General features: G+C 38.8%; 1 protein-coding gene across 1 annotated transcript; it reads left to right on the top strand.

Annotated features, from left to right (window-relative positions):
* The first annotated feature begins 635 nt into the window (after positions 1–635).
* Positions 636–23554, top strand: dctn2 (dynactin 2 (p50)). Its single transcript, XM_061937763.2, has 14 exons — positions 636–854; positions 1106–1174; positions 10544–10640; positions 10746–10807; positions 10981–11079; positions 11181–11341; positions 14273–14426; positions 14500–14565; positions 14663–14701; positions 14803–14880; positions 15009–15080; positions 17209–17311; positions 22958–23049; positions 23116–23554. Exons 1-14 carry the CDS (start codon positions 819–821, stop codon positions 23200–23202), a joined length of 1215 nt encoding a protein of 404 aa, XP_061793747.1. The 5' UTR covers positions 636–818; the 3' UTR covers positions 23203–23554.
* Positions 23555–24299: the final 745 nt, after the last annotated feature.

The following is a 24299-nucleotide window of genomic DNA, read 5'->3' as shown; positions in this document are numbered from 1 at the left end:
ATATATATATATATATATATACACACACATATATGTATATATATATATACACACACACACACACACACATATATTTCTGTACTTGTTTTGATTATTATTATTTATTGATTGTATGTAGCTGTTGCATATTATAAATAAAGGTTTATAAAATTCAAAAAAAACAAATCAATACAAATAAACTAATTCCGTGCATGTGGTCAAACAAGGCGCATGCGTGACTTAGTTTGTTTTCTTTGCTCACCGAATAGATAGATATATATATACATATATATATATATATATATATATATATATATATATATATATATATATATATATATATATATATATATATATATATATATATATTGCATTCTATTTTAGTTACTTTGTTGAATCTACAACCCCCTGGCGCTGTTTTGTATTGTTTTTGTACTATTTCTGTACTTTTTTTGATTATTATTATTTATTGATTGTATGTAGATGTTGCATACTATGAATAAAGGTTTATAAAATAAAAACATAATAATAAATACAAATTGAAAAAAACTAATTCCGTGCTTGTGGTCAAACAATGCGCATGCGTGACTTAGTTTGTTTTCTTTGCTCACCGGGTTACACCGTGTCGTCCGTTTTCCTCTTGATAAGACTACAGCATCACCGCCCATCTGAAACCGCTTTGAACAAAGTCAGCGCACCCAAGACACACTGTCAAAATCAAGCACAGCTAACAAGAAGCCTCGGTTTGTCTCTGGCGCTGGTTGCTTTTTGCCGCCATTAGCTCCAGTTAACATTTATTTTTTATCGTCGTGTCGTTACTGCGTCTAATTGCGCGCACTATGGCTGACCCTAAATACGCCAATTTGCCAGGAATTGTAAGTGGCTAATGTTAGCAAGTAGCCTAGTATTCGTGCTAGCATCGTTGACTCAGCTGTTGTATTGTTCGTAAGAGCTATTGTTGATATTTGTTTCTACCAGCTAAGTTTTGTACTTGATTTAGTGTGCAAACAGCCATTTCAGTCTTTCTGCACAGGGAGATAACTTTCTCTTAGAGTGAGCTGGGGCGTTGGCTGGGCTAACTTCTAAGACATGACATTTTATTGTTGTTTATTGTTTTGGAAAACAGGCCTTTAACGAACCGGATGTGTACGAGACAGGTGACCTCCCCGAAGATGACCAAGCCCAGTTTGAGTCGGTAAGTACAATGCTGCCTGATAAACTATAATCACTAAATCACATTGTAAAGCCATTTATAAAGACAAAATAAAACCAGGTTCGATATTTATTGTATACAATTAAAATCTATTCAGTCTAAATGGACACTGAAATGACCATCCATCCATCCATTTTCTACCATTTAAATAATCATCCCACAATTTCTACAGTGATTTAAAGGGGGGCTGCACAGTGGCAGAGGGTTTAGTGCATCTGCCTCACAATATGAAGGTCCTGAGTAGTCCTGAGTTCAATCCCGGGCTCGGGATCATTCTGTGTGGAGTTTGCACGTTCTCCCCGTGACTGTGTGGGTTGCCTCCGGGTACTCCGGCTTCCTCCCACCTCCAAAGACATGCACCTGGGGATAAGTTGATTGGCAACACTAAATTGGCCCTAGTGTGTGAATGTGAGTGTGAATGTCGTCTGTCTATCTGTGTTGGCCCTGTGATGAAGTGGCGACTTGTCCAGGGTGTACCCCGCCTACCGCCCGAATGCAGCTGAGATAGGCTCCAGCGACCCCAAAAGGGACAAGCAGTAGAAAATGGATGGATGGATTTAAAGGAGAATGCGAGAATTAGATATTTTTAAGAGTTCTTTTCTTTATTAATTGTCATGTTTAAAGCGGCTAATATTTTCCCATGTGTACACTTTGTGCTTGTATCTTATGTCCGCTAATAAACTCTGTGTTTCACCTTGAAGGCGCTGGAATGTGTATTGGGAGTATAATGTACTCCCTTTTTAACTTATCCGTTTAGAACAATAGGGCTGTATTTCTTTCTGGCAGCAGGGGCCTGTTTTCATACTAAATAGGCTGACTCTTTCCGTTTGATTTTCAGACCGCTTCTTGATGCTGCTATTATAGCATTGTGAGGGCTGGTCTCCCAAAGCTTTAGTGAAACTTGATAATATTGCTGTTCTGTCTTGGTGGTCCTTCTTACTCAACACGCCATGCCGGGGCGGCATGGCGTAGTGGGTAGAGCAACCGTGCCAGAAACCTGAGGGTTGCATGTTCGCTCCCCGCCTCTTACCATCCAAAAATCGCTGCCGTTGTGTCCTTGGGCGGGACACTTCACCCTTTGCCCCCGGTGCCACTCACACCGGTGAATTGAATGATGAATGATAGGTGGTGGTCGGAGGGGCCGTTGGCGCAAATTGCAGCCACGCTTCCGTCAGTCTACCCCAGGGCAGCTGTGGCTATGAAAGTAGCTTACCACCACCAGGTGTGAATGAATGATGGGTTCTACATGTAAAGCGATTTTGGGTACTTAGAAAAGCGCTATATAAATCCCAGGTATTATTATTATTATTATTATTATTATTATTATTATTATTATTATTATTATATGTCATCCGAAAGAACTTGGGATTGACAAGTGTCTTTTATTCCCTGAGAAGAAGACTGGTCCGACGCAACAGGAACTGCATTTTTTGGGGTGAATTTTGGCTATCATTCACAATCTTTATGTGAGAGTATTAATTTCATACGCATCACAACGTTCGCTTTTCCCTTCAACAACAAGACTACAACTCATGGCAGACTTCATGAGAGACAACAATTACTTTGGGACAAATGATGATCCAGAACCTTGTATATAAGGAGGATGAGCTAGAAGATTTAGAAACTGTGTGCTAAACAGATCCAACTTTTGTGAAACACTAAGGCCCCATTTACACTATGCTGGTGTACACTAAGGTTATCCAGGGTAAATCCCACCTAACCTTTTCCTTGTCCACACACACACAATGGTCGTTTAAGACCCCCTCCATCCACCGGCTCAACGCGACCTAATACGCATGCATATGATTTCCACAAGCGTCTGTACATGTAGAAGGAGAAACACGGGCATGTCTGGATGACTGGCCTTCATATTTCCAGTGTTTAGCTTAGAGTTACGAAACCGCTTTATTATAAAGCTGGCTGTGGCGCGTTCTTTCTGACGTCACTTCCTGTGTGGGACGCGGTCTTTCTGGCGTCAATTCCTCTCTGAACTCAGTTTGTAAACGATCAATGAGTCCATACAAAGCTAAGAGCCGGAGATTCAAGAATTACACGGCACACTTACCCATGTAAAAATTTGTCCGAGGAGGGGAACCTTAAATGCTGGTTTAGTGTGGCTGAAACGGGGCTTAGGCTAAATGATTATTCGATAAAGGGGTTATCCGGCTTAGTGTAGACATAGCCTTATATACATGTAGCAGTATTGCTAAATGCTAAACAAGAAATACAAACTATGAACATAATTAAATAATTACCTACTGTACAATGTCTGCTCTCACTGGGATGCCAACTGATGAGATGTTTGTAATTTCCCGTTTAGATGAAGAATTAATCATAATCCTCATGCATGTTTTATTTAAAAAAAAAAAAAAGGTGCTGCAGCAAGCGTCTTTTCGTGTATTTCTCGCCATCTCAGGGTCTGAGTTGATTGTCAAAGTTGACCAACTTTTTGATGTATGGCCACAACCTTCTACTATCCAGGTGAGATGCATGATTTATAATCTAGAATTAACTTTCACCACCTCAAGAGGCAATGCAGCAGCTGCAGCTCAGTATGTCAATATAGCAGCATAAGCTAATTAGCTCTCTGTGACCACAGCGCGGCCAAAAATAGTTTGTTTGCCTTAGCGCTCATATTAACAATATCGCTAATACTTGGTTAATATTCAGGTCATGAGATGTAAATGGAGTATTGTTGGCAGTTTTTGGATGTTGCATAGAGGGCTCTATGGACAGAACAGAGTACTTCCATTAGCTGCATTGTTAGCCACCTCCTACTTGCCATGTTTTACTATTGGGAATGCATAAACAAAGAAAAACATATGTGTTCTTGTCGGACATGGGGACTGTGAATGCTAAGCAAAATTACCCCCCAAAAAGTGCAGCTCCCCTTTAAACATGGGCGTTTACTTACTCAACTGCTGAGAGCGCCAGGAAACTATATGGAGTATTTAATGTTTTTAATACAATGCATTGTACATATACTTTTGAGCAAGTTTTTAAAGGGGAACCCTTTTTGGGGATTTTTTCTTATCGTTCAAGATCATTATGAGAGATAAGAAGACAAAAGTTTTAGTTTTTTTCAACATTCTAACATTTGAAAATCAGCTCGTTCTAGGTAGCTAGCAATGCAGCTAATGGGAACAATCAATTCTACCTCTAAATCACTTTAAAAATGCATTCAAAAACCGTCACCAATACTTAATTTACATTCCGTAACCTGTATAACAACCAAATTGTAGCAACATTGTTATTGTAATAGCGAACACTGAGGAACTATATTTCTAGCGTAGTAACACATCTGCGTGCTTCAGTATTACCCTTAAAAGCTAACTACGGCAAGAGATAAGCTAGCTTCTACGTCAGCACGAAACGCGTTTGTTTGTAATTCACAACAATGCGATAGGACACCAATCTGTACTCAGTGAAAAACATGAACAATTATATTACAGTATCTGTCAAGCATTAGCCCACAATGCATGTTTTGTTTGTACACAGCTAGCCAAACAGCATATGATGTCTGTCATGATTCGCGCACGTTTCGTGTATCATGAGCAATATAAAGTGTGACTCACTCCATGGACAGTTGTCTCTTTGGTCCAGCTGACCAGGGACGTTTTTTCTGATTTATTTTGGGTAAGCACTCAATTTATGTCGAAATAGCTGGTCTCCAAATTCCACATTTGCAGCTTCAAGTCGATTTCACCTCACTCTATCGTCTTCCGTCTGCTCTAACTTTTCACCATCTTCTTCGTGCTCGCTTCTAGAAGCAGCAGTTCAACCTACGTCATTCAGATTAGAAAAGATAAGGTTGTGAATCCTCATTTGTCCAAAAATAGTTGTCTTCGTTGTTTACCTTGTTTGCCATGATTAGAAGACACGGAAGCGTTTTGTATCCAGAAGTAGGAACACACAGGAAGTCGGACATGCGCTGCTATGGAAACAAATAAATGCGCGGAAGAAGTCAGTTCTGGAAATGATCAAAATACGGTAAATATTGAACATATTATATATTGTTATGAAGGTGTTTGATACTACATTAGACTTGCAGTGTGTATACAAAACGTTGATGAAGGGTTTTGAAGTTGTCTTACTTTGAAGGCTACAACAGTGACTCCCATTAGCTGCATCTTCCAAGCGTTTTTTATCATCTTTAAAATCGTAATAAAAAAAAGACATGTTATTGTCTCTTATAATGATTGTGAACGATTGGCAAAAAAAAAAAAAGAAGTGCAGTTCCCTTTTAAGAATAGGGGAAGATTTACACTTGTCAACATTGATTTAAGTTAAATGAAGTCTAGAAATTGCACATTAAGCCAGTGTCAAATTATGTCAAAACTGGACACACATCTGTACAAGCAAACTGGCGCTAATTGGAAAAGAGCCTTATGAGATGCAATCAACTTTATTTTTTACTGACATTGGTATTTAAGTATGAAAACATTTATTTTATACTGACAAATAGTAATTGCAAACTATCCACAAAAAGCAGGTATAAATTTAGATAACCAGATACAATCCATAATTACCCTTTTTCTTATGAAAATTACTTTGTCGGTGCTGTAGTTGGGGAGGAGATCTTGCCCCAAGTGGAGGAGTTCAAGTACCTCGGAGTCTTGTTCACGAGTGAGGGAAGAGTGGATCGTGAGATCGACAGGCGGATCGGTGCGGCGTCTTCAGTAATGCGGACGCTGTATCGATCTGTTGTGGTGAAGAAGGAGCTGAGCCGGAAGGCAAAGCTCTCAATTTACCGGTCGATCTACGTTCCCATCCTCACCTATGGTCATGAGCGTTGGGTTATGACCGAAAGGACAAGATCACGGGTACAAGCGGCCGAAATGAGTTTCCTCCGCCGGGTGGCGGGGCTCTCCCTTAGAGATAGGGTGAGAAGCTCTGCCATCCGGGAGGAGCTCAAAGTAAAGCCGCTGCTCCTCCACATCGAGAGGAGCCAGATGAGGTGGTTCGGGCATCTGGTCAGGATGCCACCCGAACGCCTCCCTAGGGAGGTGTTTAGGGCACGTCCGACCGGTAGGAGGCCGCGGGGAAGACCCAGGACACGTTGGGAAGACTATGTCTCCCGGCTGGCCTGGGAACGCCTCGGGGTCCCACAGGAGGAGCTGGACGAAGTGGCTGGGGAGAGGGAAGTCTGGGCTTCCCTGCTTAGGCTGCTGCCCCCGCGACCCGACCTCGGATAAGCGGAAGAAGATGGATGGATGGATGGATGGATGGACGGTGCTGTAGTTTCCACAAATGTGGGCAGATGGTAGTACTGTAGATGTTTTTTTTATCTGATCAGCCACATAAGTGTTTCTCTCGTCTTTCATTATGATTATATGGTGTCTGATAGAGAAGAAGCCACTCTTAGAAGAAACACTGTGGTATCATTTTTATTTAAAAATAAGGGTCAAACTTGTAAATGTTCTTCCATGAAAATGTTTTTAGTGGCCGAGAAGTCAAATGTTGAACATAGCAGATTGAAACGCTAATGGGAATTTTCCCCTTCCATGTTTCCCTTCGTTGGCCCTCCCTCTTCCCATTCCCTTGTTTTGACTCTAACCCACCCTCCTCGGAGCCTAGCTTGTCCAAGTAAGATCGGCTGCATTTTACTTCTAGCCAGTGAGCTTAATGCTATTCCTTTTTTTGATGCATGGTTTTTATGATCACCTTTTCACTTGTTCCTCCTGTTTTGAATCAAAAGACTATATCCAATTCAGAAAATGACTTTTTCATCACATGTATTGATAATTGAAAGATATTTTTACTATCCTTATCTGTCAAGCTTTGAAAGAGATGAACTGTGTATGTCTGTGTACACATAGAAAGAAATCTTTGTTTGTAGTAAAATAACTTGTCATGCTCTAGCAGCTGATCCATTGCTAACCTCATTGCTCCGACTAACACTTGGGTGTTTTAAAGGCCACTACTTTATTGCATGTGACAGTCTTTTTTTAATACAGTGCATTACTAATTAAAACATGCTTCAAATTAATGATTCATCGCTGGTTATGACATTATTCCACAGTGTTTTCAAGACATAACCATGGCACTTAATGGAATTGTTATAACTTGTTTTGATAAAAAAATTGGCCCTGAATTAATTCCTACACAAAGCTCAGTTGTAGTCCTTAACCCACTCATTTCACCAAATCAATCATATTTCTGTTCAATAACAATCCAAATGCAGCATCTGCAGAACAATGCAGCAGTTAAAGGTCCCATATTATGTTTCAACAATTTAAAATAAAACATACAAAAGTATTCACCAATCTAGCCTTAATCCTGGTCTATGAAAACACAGCATTTTGTGTAGCTTCAATGCTAATGAACTGTGTTTTACACACTTATCTCTGATATTTATTATTGTCTACTTTTTACACATACACAGTAACTGCATTTGTCCAACGTAACAACGTAACTGAAGAAGGAGGACAGGACAGAAAGATTAGCATTGCTATATGAGAGAGTGCGTGGGTCGGCAACCTAAAATGATGAAAAAGCCAGATTGGACCAAAAATACAAAAACAAATCTGTCTGGAGCATCAAAATGTCTTATGATGAAGGCAACACATGAAGTAAGTGTCTATATTAGCTAAAATAGCCTCCTATCGAAATGACTGTGTCACAGGCTGACGCAAATCTTTGTTGACAGAAATGTTGAAATTCTACTCTTTGTTTTACACATTTTTACAACATTGGGAAACATTAGTAATACAGAGGCTTCTCAGAGGGTGAGATAACTCCTGGAAATGACGGTCTTAGAAAGGCAAGGGTATAGATGTGTGTGTCCAAGTTAAAGGAAACGGCAGGCTGTCTTCTTCTAATGAATTTATCACAGTCTATGCAAACTGGGTAATGTTTGCTGTGGTCTGGAACAACATGGCACACAAACAACTGTCAGAAATGCAGCCAATATTACATAGAGATAACATGTCATGAGACATGCAGAGGGGTTGCCTACCCCCGAGCTTGTGCTAACTTCACACTCACATTTAAACAGCAGAATAATAAACTATATGCTAGGTGGAGCAAACAAGTGAGGGAAATATTTTTCTCACTCAAAACAGGCTCTTTGCACGCACATTGGCGTTAAATCATTATAAAGTCATTTTGCATAATAGGGGACCTTTATCATGTGATTGTATAAATGGTATCCCACTATGATACATTGGAATGGTCTAATAGACCAGATTGACATCACCCCACTAGAGTGCAGCTACCTTTTAGCTACTTTTTTGACAATATCGGGTGGGAGACATTTTGGTTGTCCACAACTATTCATTTGTAGTTTATAAAGTGGTAGAGAACTCTTCTTCACTGTGGCACTTCGGCATCTTGCCAACCACAAAAGAAGACCCATCATAAAACTATTTTAGGGTTCATAGCATCCACTGCTTTCTTATCTCCTTTTCCCCAGTCAGCTGATCCTGTTTGTCTCTGCGTGTGCGTGCGTGTGGCATGTGATAACCACATTAATCTTTGTTGTCTCTCTCTCCTCCCAACCTGCAACCCTTTTTTATCTCCCTCCCCTCTTCCAATATTTTCTAACTCTCTTTGGAAACCAAAGGAGCTGGTAAGAGCCTGGCTAACTCTCCTTGTCGTCCTTCACCTTTCTCTCCCAAGTGTCTGTTTTATGTTCTTTAGACCAGGATTGATGTGTCTTTCAATGGTCTTGTAATCAATGACTTCATAAACCTAAATCAACCATCTATAAGTCTTACAACATAAGCTTTTGTTTTCTTACTCCATTCACTGACTTTGATTTCATCATGAGTTTTTAAATATGAATTGTAGCCTTTTTAATCATATTGAAATTATCAAATGTAATCCAGCTCAGACTAATCTGCATCATTTTATGTTATCATTCATTCATGCTGTAATTTAAACTTCTAAAGTCATTATTGGGGCAACATAACTCTTTCCTGACAGTTTAAGGTCTCTCAGAATCCAGTGATTCCCCACCACTGTAATGAACCAGGTGATTATCATGTGTGCCATGGGAAATTATCCAATTTCTCTTACTAGGGCCTAAAATGATTACAGTGGAACTTCGATATACGAACCTAATTGGTTCTTGAACAGGGTTCGTAAATAGTTTCTACAGTGAAGCAAATTTCTCCACAACATACAAAATAACTATGAATAATGGGTTCCAGCCTTGACAAAAGTCCATATTTGAGTGAAGGTTTGTACACAATACAAAGTGCTACACATATCAAACAAACATAACAAGAGGTGATAGATAGACTTTCTCTTGATTAACAAGCTTTATGCTCTGCTCTGCCAACAGATGCACACACACAAAAGCCACTATGGTGCCTTTACAAAGGATCAGAAATCATAAAAATCCTTAACGCTAACAACTATGTTGCTACAGTAATAAACATTTTTAAAAAGTAAAATCCACCCACAATAACATCGGAAAGGAGCTGAGGAGAAAGCAGTAGACCGGGAGAAAGAAGGAAGGGGGTGGTAGCCGTGTGTGTGTGTGCTGTTGTCCTGAGCGAGAGGTAGTGTCTTTTTTTCCGCTGTAAAATAAGTCTGCTCTGGCATCTTTTTTCAGAAACGTCCGGTCTCATCACAATTACGACTTGCTGCAGTACAAAGCCTCAATGTACTCCTCGCAAATAGTATTTTTTTTAACTCCACAGTGATTCCTTCCTCCTTTCCATGCTGGTTTGTTGAGTTTTGGGGGCTCGTTGGATTAGCAAAATGGACAAAACTTGTCAAAAGGTGAAAGAATAGGGGGGGGAAAGGCACACGCTGAAGCACTGAGTAGTGAGAGACTGGTAGTGTACTCCAATGTGCAGCAAGAGACGTGGAGGGCTCCGCCTCATCACTCAGATGCTGCGCTCTGCTTTTCGCCTGCAGGCGTGACACAAAATGAATGAATGCAGCGTTCGTACACAAAAACAGGCACATTTGGCCTGATCTAAAAGTTCGTAAATCGAAGTTCACAAATTGAGGCGTTCGTAAATCAGGGTTCCACTGTATTTACCGGTATGTTGTAAAAATATGTCGTACTCTTTGTTTATCTATTTCTACCTGTGCTGAAAATCTCAATTTCCCCTCAGGGATTATTAAAGTACTTTTGATTCTGATTCTGATTTGTCCCAATAGTCATGACAATAACTAACGTGGTAGAAAATAAACTGGTGTGTCCACCTGTTTCGAGTCATACAGCAGGGGAAGTTATGGCATGTTTTGTCACAATATTTTACTCTTGCCTTGGTTCAATAAAGGTTGGGAAACACTGCGTTCTCAGTTTGAAGACATAGCTGTCTTATCTCTTTAAACACCGTATTTCCTCATTTGGAATACATTTGACATGTACTTGTGGTTCCCCACTTCCAGGAGGAGCTGTGCAGTGACAGCGTGGAGAGGATCGTGGTCAACCCTAACGCTGCTTATGACAAATTCAAAGACAAGCATGTCAGCACCAAAGGACTGGGTCAGTTTCTCACAGGCAATTCTAAATGATTCAGGCACCTATAATCCCACTAGAGTTTCATTCTGGTACCTTAGCTTGACTTTTATCTTGGTTCTCTTTGCACAGACTTCTCAGACAGAATCAGTAAAAGCAGAAGAGTGGGCTATGAGTCTGGAACATTTGAAATTGTAAGTACGGTTTGTTCTAAACACGCAACTCCTGCAAATTATACAATATTTCATTTGAGAGATGCAAACAGCATTTTTGTTATCACTCCTCTGACAGTGATAATGGTGGTGCTGTGAGACCTTTTTAGCTTTTATTTAGTAGTTCTCAGCGTTCTTGCCTTGTCATCGTGCAGCTAGGAGAGGGCTGTGGTGTCAAGGAGACTCCCCAACAGAAGTACCAGCGTTTAGTAAACGAGATCCAGGAACTCTGTCAACAAGTGGACACAATCCAGGTATGACTGCCGGCATTACACACGCATCTTTTTGTTTGATTAAAAGTGTCCACTGACTTACAGTGTCGATATCATGCATTACCACACCACTGATTTGACAGACTGCCACAAAAGAAAGCAATGCAGAGGAGCGCCTGACCCCTGTGGTCCTTGCCCAGCACGCGGCCCAGCTCAAACAGCAGCTGGTCTCTGCTCACCTGGATTCACTGCTTGGACCCCAAGCGCACATCAACCTGTCTGATCCAGATGGAGCACTGGCCAGGTGAGCTGCCATCATACTGTATATCTGACTGTGATACATAAACCTACAGCTCACATTTCAGCAAGCATCCTACTACCTTTCAAAGAACAATGCAGTAAAAAGAAAACTCGGATATACTTTGCAGTAGTCAGTGTACAAAAGTATAGATTTACAATATAGATGATATATGATAGATTTTAATACTATGTTATATCATGTTTATGACACCTTTTAGCTGTGTCCCGCAAATGTGACAGCAACAAGCGAACAAATGTGCAAAACCACTTCTAAGTCAATCAAACTTAAGTTTCTCACAAATATCATCACTGGAGGACGAGGAATAGCTAATCATGCTATACCACACAACGTAAGGGGATATGCAAACTGCTCCATAAAGTTGTTGATTGTAAACAAAGGTGGGCAAATTGATACAAATATTGACAGTAACGATACCTAGTATAGATATATGGTCGATACTACCATTACATTGATATATTTTTTTGTCACAAAATCTTTTGTTGTTTTTATATTGGGTTTAAAGGTAAAAACTAAATGATTTTAATCCGACCCAATAGTAGGAAAAAATTAAAATATTTAATTGTTTTTGTTACATCCTGCGTTTTGGTCTGATTATAATTGTGATCAAAAATATAATCATACAATGATATTGAAAATGTGGAGTATCAGTATTGCAATGACCAATACTGCCCCTGGCCTGTAACTACTTGGTGTTGGATCCATACCCAAATTTTAGTATCACCTAAAATTAATGTAAAGTATTAAAACAACAGAAGAATAAGTGCCAATTACTGTATATTTAACAGAAGTGTAGATAGAAGCAGATTCTGACAGTAAATTAACAAGTAGATTAATAATAGTTTTGACAAAGTGCGTCTGCCTCACAATACGAAGGTCCTGGGTTCGATCCTGCGCTCGGGAACTTTCTGTGTGGAGTTTGAATGTTCTCCCCGTGACTGCGTGGGTTCCCTCCGGGTACTACGGCTTCCTCACACTTCCAAAGACATGCACTTGGGGATAGGTTGATTGGCAACACTAAATTGGCCCAAGTGTGTGAATGTGAGTGTGAATGTTGTCTGTCTATCTGTGTTGGCCCTGTGATGAGGTGGCGACTTGTCCAGGGTGTACCCCGCCTTCTGCAAGATTGTAGCTGAGATAGGCTCCTGCGACCCCGAAAGGGATAAGCGGTAGAAAATGTATGGAAAGTAATACAACCGTACATGACGCAATATGTCAGCAGCCATATTAGGAGACTTTGTAACCCGTTTTGACATGGTTCTATTATCATGTATATGCTAATGTTCCATGTATCTTGATATTGTTATCGCCAGAGGCTGCAACACATATCATGACTCGGAATAGGAATCAAAATGCTCAGTGTATCAATTCCTTGGAATCGCTTGCCAATTTTTCAAATGATTCCCTAACGATGTGCGTAGTGACGTAAGACACTAAAATAGCGGCACCCGGGAGCAACAATGGCTCTAAAGTTGAATACGCTTTACAAAAAAAGGATTGCAACCGCGCTACTTGTAATAATTACAAGATTACTATTTCATCAAGAGGAGGATATATGAGCAATATGCTTAAACATTTGAACACACAGCATGCAATAACTAAATGAACTGTGTCGATCTCACCCAGCAGCAGTTATTGTATTTTTCGGAATATAAGTCGCAGTTTTTTTCATAGTTTGGCCGGGGGTGCGACTTATACTCAGGAGCGACTTATGTGTGAAATGATTAACACGTTACCGTAAAATATCAAATAATATTATTTAGCTCATTCACGTAAGAGACTAGACGTATAAGATTTCATGAGATTTAGCGATTAGGAGTGACAGATTGTTTGGTAAATGTATAGCATGTTCTATATGTTATAGTTATTTGAATGACTCTTACCATAATATGTTACGTTAACATACCAGGCACGTTCTCAGTTGGTTTTTATGCGTCATATAACGTACACTTATTCAGCCTGTTGTTCACTATTCTTTATTTATTTTAAATTGCCTTTCAAATGTCTATTCTTGGTGTTGGGATTTATCAAATACATTTTCCCCAAAAATTCGACTTATACTCCAGTGCGACTTATATGTTTTTTTCCTTCTTTATTATGCATTTTCGGTCGGAGCGACTTATACTCCGGAGCGACTTATACTCCGAAAAATACGGTATGCTAGCACGTCATCTTCGTAAATACAAATGGTACTAACTCAAAACCTATCATGTTTGCGCTATTATTTGTTGAATGCCTTTTCATTTAAATGAGCAAGACAAGAGACAGATTCTGACTGGCTCCGACGCGGGCAGTAAGTACTCGCTGTAGTATAAGTCTGCCGCCTGGCATGGTGTGGCACACACAGGACAGGCAAGCAGCGAATAAGTTTGTAGTCAATGTTATGTTTACTTTATGTTTATATTTTCAGTCTTACAGACCTAAATGGAGGAAGAAGTGTAAATAAATAAAACTAAGGAAGGAAAATAATTCAAAAGAAGGAACATCAATCCTCATCAAAAACTAGAGCTTATTTGTCTTCACACTGTTAACTAGCTGCACACGCTGGAAACGAGTAGCGAGGGCAGAATAATACATTTATTGACAGTGCAGTGTGAAAGCCGATGGGTTTACTTTGCAATTAATTAAACGCAGTCTCAAAGGAATATAACCTGTGGAGGCATTTTCTGGCCAAATATCCACATATTGATGTCCGGCTCCTGGGCCCTTGCGCTCTTGAAACTGTGGCCCGCTTCATTATGTAGTTGAATAGCCATTTTGTACACTGACAACTCTTAATAGTATTGTCCCTTGGGAAATGTGAAGGCTCTTGAGATGCTATGTTTGCTGAAAATAAGTAAAAGTTGAAAGATTAGTGCAGACACCTGTTGATGAAGGTCAGAGGAGGCCACCAACAACCATTTGTTTCGGCCTCAGGCGTCTGCTTACACAGCTGGAGGCGGCAAAGAGCAGCCGCAGCTGCTCCGCGGGGGACAGCAAGATGCCGCCATCAGCTAAGGGCCCTGATGGTGTGGTTCTGTACGAGCTGCACAGCAGACCTGAACAGGAAAAGTTTAACGAGTCTGCCAAGGTAAAAAACAAAAAATCTAAGTGTACCAGAGAAGACAATGTGTTTTACATGCATTACCCTGTTCACCCTGTAGATGGCAGAATTGGAAAAGCATCTCGCAGAGCTAGAGGCAGCGGTTGGCTCAGGATCTGACAAGCAGGTACACCTCACACTATTTCCATGAGTCTCCTTTTCTCTTTCACACACACTTACATAGAAAATGTACATTTGAAAATAACTACTATTAATAATTTTAGGGACCTCTGAGTGCTGGTATGCAAGGAGCCAGTTTGATGGTGAGTCGTCAAACACCTAACTTTTCCTATCTGATGTGCTGAGGTTATACGCAAAGATGACATCATTGTTTACATTTATTTTAATTTTATTTTGACTCCAGGATACATTAGAACTTCTGCAAGCGAGAGTCAGTGCGCTGGACTCAGCTACTTTGGATCAGGTGGAAGCCAGGCTGCAGGTACATTAACAACTTCCGAGACTCGGTAAACGAGAATACAATAAAAAGAAGCTCAACATGACAATGTTGACATTTGGTGTTACGTACGGTCACTAACTGCATAATTAATCTCCCGTCACTCATTTAAGAGCGTCCTCGGAAAGATGAACGAGATTGCCAAACACAAAACTGCCATTGAAGATGCTGAGACACAAAACAAGGTCAGTATAAATAATAGTAGCTTGTATTCAAGACTAGTTATTATAACACAATACAATTGTTACAATAATAGAACAACAAATACAGCAGAACCTCGATTTACAATCTTCAATCAAAGTTTATTTATATAGCCTTAATCACAAGTGTCTCAAAGGGTTGCACAAGCCACAACGATCCCACATCAGGGCAAGAAAAAACTCAACCCAATGGGAACAACCAGAAACCTTGGAGCAACTTTTAGTCATTTGTCATATCAACAGCAGCCACTCTGGCTCTCACTTGGCACTGTGTTACTTAGCACTGATGCCTTTATGGCCACACAAACACTAGCTGTAAATGCCAGGCTGTTACACTAGGACTCCCCAATCAGATGTGTACTTACTCTAATGTTCATTTATGAATATTATAAATGAAATGCTAATTAAAATATATATTTTAAAGACAGAAAGTTACAGGAATTAACACTATATTCCATACTCATTGTGCAACATGTCAATGTTTTAAGGGGAACTGAATGTGATCTGTGAAATGGGTACACATTATTTCCAAAGCAGGACCCCACCCAGACAAATAATACTACTACATCGCTCATGACAAACAAAATGTGTTTTATTTCCATTGTAAGTGAGCCAAATCACTTATATTGGAAAACAATCTCATGGAAATGACTGCTGTTATTTTATTATAAGGAATTTAACTTATGTCAAGTGTTGAGACAGGTGTGCACGTCCTATGTTGCTCACATGTGCTTAACTGAATGCTCAAGGAACACATGAGAAATTAGAGGATCGTTGATTCTTAGTATCTCGTATAAAGTGCTACACAGGGGAAAGGAGACAAGCAAGAGAAATGTGATTAAAAACAATAGAAAGTATAATATAGCAACATCAAAGGTTAAAAAGGGGACCTACAGAGATTTTTTGGTAAAATGCTTTTTTTTTTTAAAGATACGTTTTTGCTGCCGGGTAGTGATGCAAATGAATGTTTGCACACCGAGACAAAGTTTGTACACCAAAACTTCTCCAGCGACAGTTATTTTCTTTTGTTTACCACGCGCGTAGTAACTGTAAGAGAGTCGACAGGAAATTTAATGGGTGCATTAATGAGATTGGAAGCGTAAACAAAGCAAGCAGGTGCTCAGCACTTAGGCCATGTCTCCACCATACTTTCACAATGTCCTACTTAAACCATCATTTGAAAACACTACATGCTGGTATACGCATTCTGTCCAAACTGATTCACGATATGAAATGATAGACTAAGACTTAGACTTCCTTTTATTGTCATTCAAATTTGAACTTTACAGTACAGATAAGAACATTTCATTGCATTAGCTCATGGTAGTGCAGGGTAAAAGAGCAATAAGGTGCAGATATAAATAAATACATTACTGTACAAATAAATATATTGCACTTTTGCATATGCATCCACGTTTATGTTTATGTTATATTGTCTTTATATTACAGCGAGTTAATCCATTTTTGTGGGGAATTGAGGGGATTATTTTAATGCGTTCAAGAGTCTTACGGCCTGAGGGATGAAGCTGTTACAGAACCTGGAGGTTCTGCTACGGAGGCTGCGGAACCTCTTTCTAGAGTCCAGCAGTGAAAACAATCCTTGGTGTAGTAAATGATGTAGCCTCTTTTAATCAATACAGCCATATTAGCTTACCTTAAAAATCAGCGCACAATTAAATGGAGCCCAGAAAACCCTGTTTTTTCTTTCTACATGTAAATAAATAACTTCATGTTGTTATTTAAAAACATCAACTAATGAGTAACCAATCAAAGGGTGGCACCATTGTTCTCAAGAAGGACTGGTTGTTAGATATTTACACTCTGAAAGCCCTTCTCAAAAAATGGTTGCATAGCACCCAGAACATCTTTGCCTTGTGGATAAAAGGCTAAAATGATTCCAAGCTTTATTGTTCTGACCTAGAAACGTTCTTTTACGAATGAGGCCTCCATCTATGCTAATGATGGCATCAAAGGTTAAAGTCAATCTCAGCCTTTTTCATCATATGTGTTGCGTTTTTCTTTGAACAAAGACAGCACAGAAGTCAAATTCCTTGTGTTACACACTTGGCCAATAAAGATGATTCTGATTTGTGTGTGTTTGTTTGCCTTTTAGCTGTCGCAGCTTTATGACGCCGTGCAGAAGTGGGAGACCATGTCCACCTCTGTGCCTCAGGTGGTCCATAGGCTCGTTGCTGTCAAAGAGCTGCATGAACAAGGTAACACACACACACACTCTTGTATTTGCTACCTTCTTGAGACCTGTGAAAAATGCCTACCTCTTTAGGACCACACTTTCTAGATATATAAAGATGTGTATTTACAACATTAATAATATATACATACTATGCAAATATAAAAAAGCTTGTTGTGAAAAATGAGTTGGAATTTCACGAGAAAAAGGTCACAATTTCACAAGAAAAACTTAGAAGTTTGGCAGTATTATAATAAATAAATATATTTTACTCAACGCAAGTCAACATCTTACAAGAAAAACTAAACATTTGTGCAATATGATAAAAGTTGGAATTTTACTCAATAACAGCGTTTTACAAGAAAAGCATACCATTTTGGCAATTTTATTAAAAAGTCGTAATTTTACTCGACAAAAGTCACAATTTTATAAGAAAACTTACACATTTTGGCAATATTATAATAATAATAATAATAATAGAATTTTACTTGGCAAAATTATGACAAAAGTTTTATTCAAAACATTTCACTGTTTTACAAGAACAACAACAAAATTGGCAATATTCTGATAAGTCAGAATTTTATGACAAATGACACCATTTTGCATTAAAAAGTAACTACACATAAAGTAATAATTTTACGAGAAAATATTGCAATATTACAGAAACAGAAAGAATATGAGAAATTGTTCCCAATTTTATAAGAAAAAAGTTGACATTGTCAGAAAAAGATTGCTTTTAATTAATTTTTTTTGTTGTTGAATTTTTTATTTTTTTTTATTTACTTCAAGTTATTACAGTGTGTCTCTATATACATATTTATTTTATTTTTTTAAATTAATTTTGGCAAGGGGGCGCATTTTAATTTCTTACACACACTTGTTATTATATATGTTGACCAGAGGGGGAGCACTTCTAAAACCGACACAGTCAATTTAAAAAATCTGTGCTTTTTGGGACCACCCTAATTTTGATAGATTTCACCAGCAGGGGTGCAAATGAGACATTCTCTATTCGATGCAATGTTATTGGGACCATGATTTATGTCATCACTTGTTCACACCTCATATGGAAGGTACTTTTCTTTGTTGATGTCTCAAGAATGGTAGAAATACAAGAACACACACACTGAACTTGACTACTGGCTGTTTTGTTCCCACCTCACACACACACGCAATATCCCCAAATTACTTGCATGCCATTTTATCTTTCAAAGGAGGAGAGAAAAATGGAATCCTTGAAATGACACCCGTGAGAGTTAGACTGACATGTAGAATACGTAGGTTAGTGGGGGAGGGGCACGTCCTTATCTGTATTATAAGTCAGTTCGCTTGTTGTGAAGCGTTGAGGCAACATGTGTAAACCACATGTAACAAAGACGTACAACAGGTATCGCGGGATCCAACTCCTGACTTACACCTGTGGACAATTAATTATTGAAGAATTTTACGTTTTGAACAGCGCGGCTTTTACATATTAAGTTAATTAAAGTTAAAATACTAGTGATTGTCACTAGTGATGTCCCGATCCAGGTTTTTGCACTTCCGATCCGACACCGATATTGTTTTTGCACTTCCGATCCGATACCGATACTGACCGATACCGATACTGGCCTATCCGAGCATGTATTAAAGTTTAAAGTTATTTAGCCTACTTAGTCGTCAGAATCATGTTGAAAAGGGTTTTAGTATTCTTGATAACAACTAGCCAGCTGAATTAGGGGAGTTTGAATAATACACAATGGTTGGTAACAAGAAACTGACCTGTTTATTCAAGGATAAACTCAAAATAGACAAAATTATACATGACAAACAGAAATGGCATCATTGAACTAGGGCTGGGCGATATGGCCTTTTTTTAATATTGCGATAATTTAAGGCCATATCGCGATACACGATATATATCTTGATATTTTGCCTTTGCCTTGAATGAACACTTGATGCATATAATCACAGCAGTATGATGATTCTATGTGTTTTGATTGATTGATTGAGACTTTTATTAGTAGGTTGCACAGTGAAGTACATATTCCGTACAATTGACCACTAAATGGTAACACCCGAACAAGTTTTTCAACTTGTTTAAGTCGGGGTCCACTTAAATTGATTCATGAAACAGATATATACTATCATCATAATACAGTCATCACACAAGATAATCACATTGAATTATTTACATTATTTATAATCCAGGGTGTGGAGGGGGGCGCCGGATGTAAGTGTCAAAAAGACAGCCAAAAGAGTTTGATATGAGAATAAATCTAAAGTTAAAATATAGGGTAGAAATGCACCCATTTGCAGGAAATTTAGTCTTGATTTTGAAAATTTTCTTTCAAGGCTTGCATGTCTACATTAAAACATTCTTCTTCATACTGCATTAATATATGCTACTTTTAAACTTTCATGCAGAGAAGGAAATCACAACTAAAAAAATCACGAATTTTTTCATACGGTGTTGATCTGGAAATTTTTGCCTCTGCATTTTGATGGTGTGGGCGTGTGGCACCGAATGGAGATAAGCGTCACTACAGACAATACAATATTTGAACAATGATGACGAAAACTGTTTTCTCTGTCGTGTCCGTGTGTCGAAAATTGTTATGCGCTTATTTTTTTATTTGATTTTGTGCGTGGCATATAATTGCTATTCGCAGAGGACGCTTGAGCAGTGCGCAATTGCTCAGGTGCGCACCTTAGAGGGAACGTTGGTCACACGGCTGCGCTAGCATCACAGCTAACGTTAGCCATGCTGCTACCTCTCTGCTGGGAGAAGGTGTACACGTATGTGACGTATGACGTGACAGTATGTGACGTGTGTAAGAAGGTGCGCTTGCTGTCTGTGAGAGGGAGACACAGAAAAGAGTGAGAAGAGCCTGCCGATACGCATTTTTTGGCAAATATCGGCGGCCGATCTGATCCAAATATCGGATCGGGACATCCCTAATTGTCACACACACACCTGAGGTGTGGCGAAATTATTCTCTGCATTTGACCCATCACCTCCTGGGAGGTGAGGGGAGCAGTGGGCAGCAGCGGTGGGCGCGCCCGGGAATCATTTTTGGTGATTTATTTTGGATCAGGAAGTACACATACAAGTTACATAATCCAATGTGTGCATTCCAGACGGTAAACATGGCTTCTCCAAATTAGGGATGGGTATGGTTTACATTTGAACCAATACTAGTACCAAATCAATACCTTAAAAGCCATGCCCAAACCAGCACTTAAAAATGTAAAATATGCAAACTTTTGTGAGTAAAAATAATCGTATTTTTATGGAATTTTATGACATTCATTTTGAAGAGACCAGCAATTAAAATATTTCAATTATATAAATTAAATAACTAATAGGGGTGCACAAAAAAATTAATTCACATCCAAACCATGATTCTTATTCATGCCCATTCTCAATCGATTGATCTTTTTTTTTAAATGTACCGTATTTTTCGGAGTATAAGTCGCACCGGGCGAAAATGCATAATAAAGAAGGAAAAAAACATATTTAAGTCGCACTAGAGTATAAGTCGCATTTTTTGGGGAAATGTATTTGATAAAATCCAACACCAAGAATAGACATTTGAAAGGCAATTTAAAATAGATAAAGAATAGTGAACAACAGGCTGAATAAGTGTACGTTATATGAGGCATAAATAACCAACTGAGAACGTGCCTGGTATGTTAACGTAACATATAATGGTAAGAGTCATTCAAATAACTAACAAATAGAACATGCTATACGTTTACCAAACAATCTGTCACTCCTAATCGCTAAATCCCATGAAATCTTATACGTCTAGTCTCTTACGTTAATTAGCTAAATAATATTATTCGATATTTTACGGTAATGTGTTAATAATTTCACACATAAGTCGCACCCCCGGCCAAACTATGAAAAAAAACTGTGATTTATAGTCCGAAAAATACGGTAGTAGTGGTTGTTTCACACCAATATTTTGGTACCATTACCAAAATGTGCGATACGTTTCACACTAAAGAAGACCACAAAAAATATAATTATTGACATTAAACAGAAAATGTTATAATACATTAAATATAGGTTTCCTTTTGCAATTAAAGAACAATTTTGGCATTAAAGAAAATAGTGAACATACAAGACAACTTCTATTTTAGTCCTGAGTAACAAAGGCTCCTAATTTGACTGCTGGACAAACTGTAAAAATTTATTATAAATCTACTTGTTAATTTACTGTTAATATCTGCTTACTTTCTCTTTCAACATGTTCTATTTACACTTCTGTTAAAATGTAATAATCACTTATTCTTCTGTTGTTTGATACTTTACATTAGTTTGATGATACCACACATTTAGGTATCGATCTGATACCAAGTAGTTACAGGATCATACATAGGTCACATTCAAAGTCCTCATGTGTCCAGGACATATTTACTGAGTTTATAAACAATAACTAAAATGACAAAATACTTTGTGATGATAAAAAATAATATAATCATTGTAGTATCGACTATGTATGGCTCTTGTACTTGTTACTGTCGATATTTGTAAAGACCCACCCATTTGTTGGGGGGCGTGGCTTGGTAGGTAGAACAACAATACCAGCAACTTGAGGGTTCCAGGTTTAATTCCCGCTTCCGCCATCCTAGTCACTGCCGTTGTGTCCTTGGGCAAGATACTTTACCCACCGACTCCCACACTGGTTTAAATGTAACTTAGATAATAGGTTTCACTATGTAAAGCGCTATATAAATATCATTCACTTCATTCAGGAGAGCTAGCTTGCTGTTAGGGGTTTGCTATTGTATCCTCCTCCAGTGATAATAATACTTGTAAGAAACTATGTCGCCATGGAGGCCAGGATTAGTGATTTAGAAGTAGCTAAAACACTATGGATGGACACTGTGGGGGAGTCGGTGTTTATAGCTTCACTTTTAGCCTATTCTCCCTCTTTTCTCTTCACACTGTTTCCGCTTGCAAGGGCTCTGTGAGTGTTGACTGTCATGCACCTTTGGATTATATTACCTGCATATCACCACAGTGCGGCCCTGCCATGACCTGGCGACTTGTCCAGGGTGTACCCCGCCTTTTGCCTCAAATGCAGCTGAGATGGGGGACAAGCGGTAGAAAATGCACAATCATGTCCATGAAAAAAACATTACAAAATGTCGCTACAATGATTAGGATAAAAAAAAAAATCATCCACTTTACCTTGTTTGTTAATCTTCTTGTTGTGAAGCAGAATGGGGGCAGTGTCAACAACGCTGTGGATACTTCCTGACCATTTCAAGCCACACATCGCTTGTCCAATTTCTTTCTTTGGACTTACAGTTGCGATCAAAAGTTTACATACACTTGTAAAGAACATAATGTCATGGCTGCCTTGAGTTTCCAATCATTTCTACAAGTCTTATTTGTTTTGTGATAGAGTGATTGGAGCACATACTTGTTGGTCACTAAAAACATTCATGAAGTTTGCTTCCTTTATGAATTTATTATGGGTCTACTGAAAATGTGAGCAAATGTGCTGGGTCAAAAGTATACATACAGCAATGTTAATATGTGTTTACATGAACACCATACCTACCGTCAAGCATTGTGGTGGTAGGACTGGACTGCTCTTCTATGACACTTTTGCAGCTGTGTCCTCAGAGGAGTCAGGCTAGACTAAAGTGATGTAAATATGCTCTGCACACACAGCCATGCAGTTTGGCCAGCTGCTGACACATCTGGACACGACTCAGCAGACAATCAACAACTCTGTGAAGGACAACAACACCCTGCTGACTCAGGTGAGACCCTAACACTGCACAAAGACCCGCTAGCGTGTCCTCATCTTCTCCTGGTCTGGCTCTCAGGTCCAGCAGACCATGAAGGACAACCTGGTGGCCATCGAAGAGAACTTTGCAGCACTGAATGAGAGGATGAAAAAAGTGTCTGTGTAAAAAGGTGGACAGGACAAATAAAGAGAAAAGTAAGCTGGACAGTCACAGACTGACTTCTTTTCTGCTTTTTTCACTAAGAATAAAACCATTTTCCTTTTAATTCTACAAAAGTTTAAACAATTGTAAAATGTTTCCTCTGGATTTATATTTTAGTCTTATTATTAAGCTTCCTGCAATGTTGGATGGATTATGTAAGGCTGAAAATAGAGGATGATCAATGTAAATATAACTTTACCTTATGTTTGCTTTCGCTCACTCACTTGTATTTATATTATGTAGAATATCAACCTGCTTCCTCATTGCCTACACCTCAACTGCAAGATGATCAATAAATCTGATTTACTCAACCCTGCTTTATTGTATCGTTTAATTATTCACTTTTTTATTTTATTTTGCCTATCATTCACCATTCTTTTTGTAAGACAAGAACACGTTTTTCTTTTTTATGCATTCTAAATCGTAAATAAATGCTAGCAAAAGTCAGCTAACAATGGAGCTAATGGGAGTCGCTCTATTCCGCCCATAAAGCGCTCTAAAAAACATAGAAAACTTTGTTTTATATACACACTAAGTACAAACCCCGTTTCCATGTGAGTTGGGAAAATGTGTTAGATGTAAATATAAACGGAATACAATGATTTGCAAATCCTTTTCAACCCATATTCAATTGAATGCACTACAAAGACAAGATATTTGATGTTCAAACTCAAACTTTTTTTTTTTTTTTGCAAATAACTTAGAATTTCATGGCTGCAACACGTGCCAAAGTAGTTGGGAAAGGGCATGTTCACCACTGTGTTACATCACCTTTTCTTTTATCAACACTCAATAAACGATTGGGAACTGAGGAAACTAATTGTTGAAGCTTTGAAAGTGGAATTCTTTCCCATTCTTGTTTTATGTAGAGCTTCAGTCTTTCAACAGTCCGGGGTCTCCGCTGTCGTATTTTACGCTTCATAATGCGCCACACATTTTCGATTGGAGACAGGTCTGGACTGCAGGCGGGCCAGGAAAGTACCCGCACTCTTTTTCTACGAAGCCACGCTGTTGTAACACGTGCTGAATGTGGCTTGGCATTGTCTTGCTGAAATAAGCAG

This window comes from Nerophis lumbriciformis, linkage group LG03 (genome assembly GCF_033978685.3).
Source record: "Nerophis lumbriciformis linkage group LG03, RoL_Nlum_v2.1, whole genome shotgun sequence".
NCBI lineage: Eukaryota > Metazoa > Chordata > Actinopteri > Syngnathiformes > Syngnathidae > Nerophis > Nerophis lumbriciformis.
The sequence above is the reverse complement of the archived record's forward strand: the minus strand, read 5'-3'. Positions and strand labels throughout refer to the sequence as shown.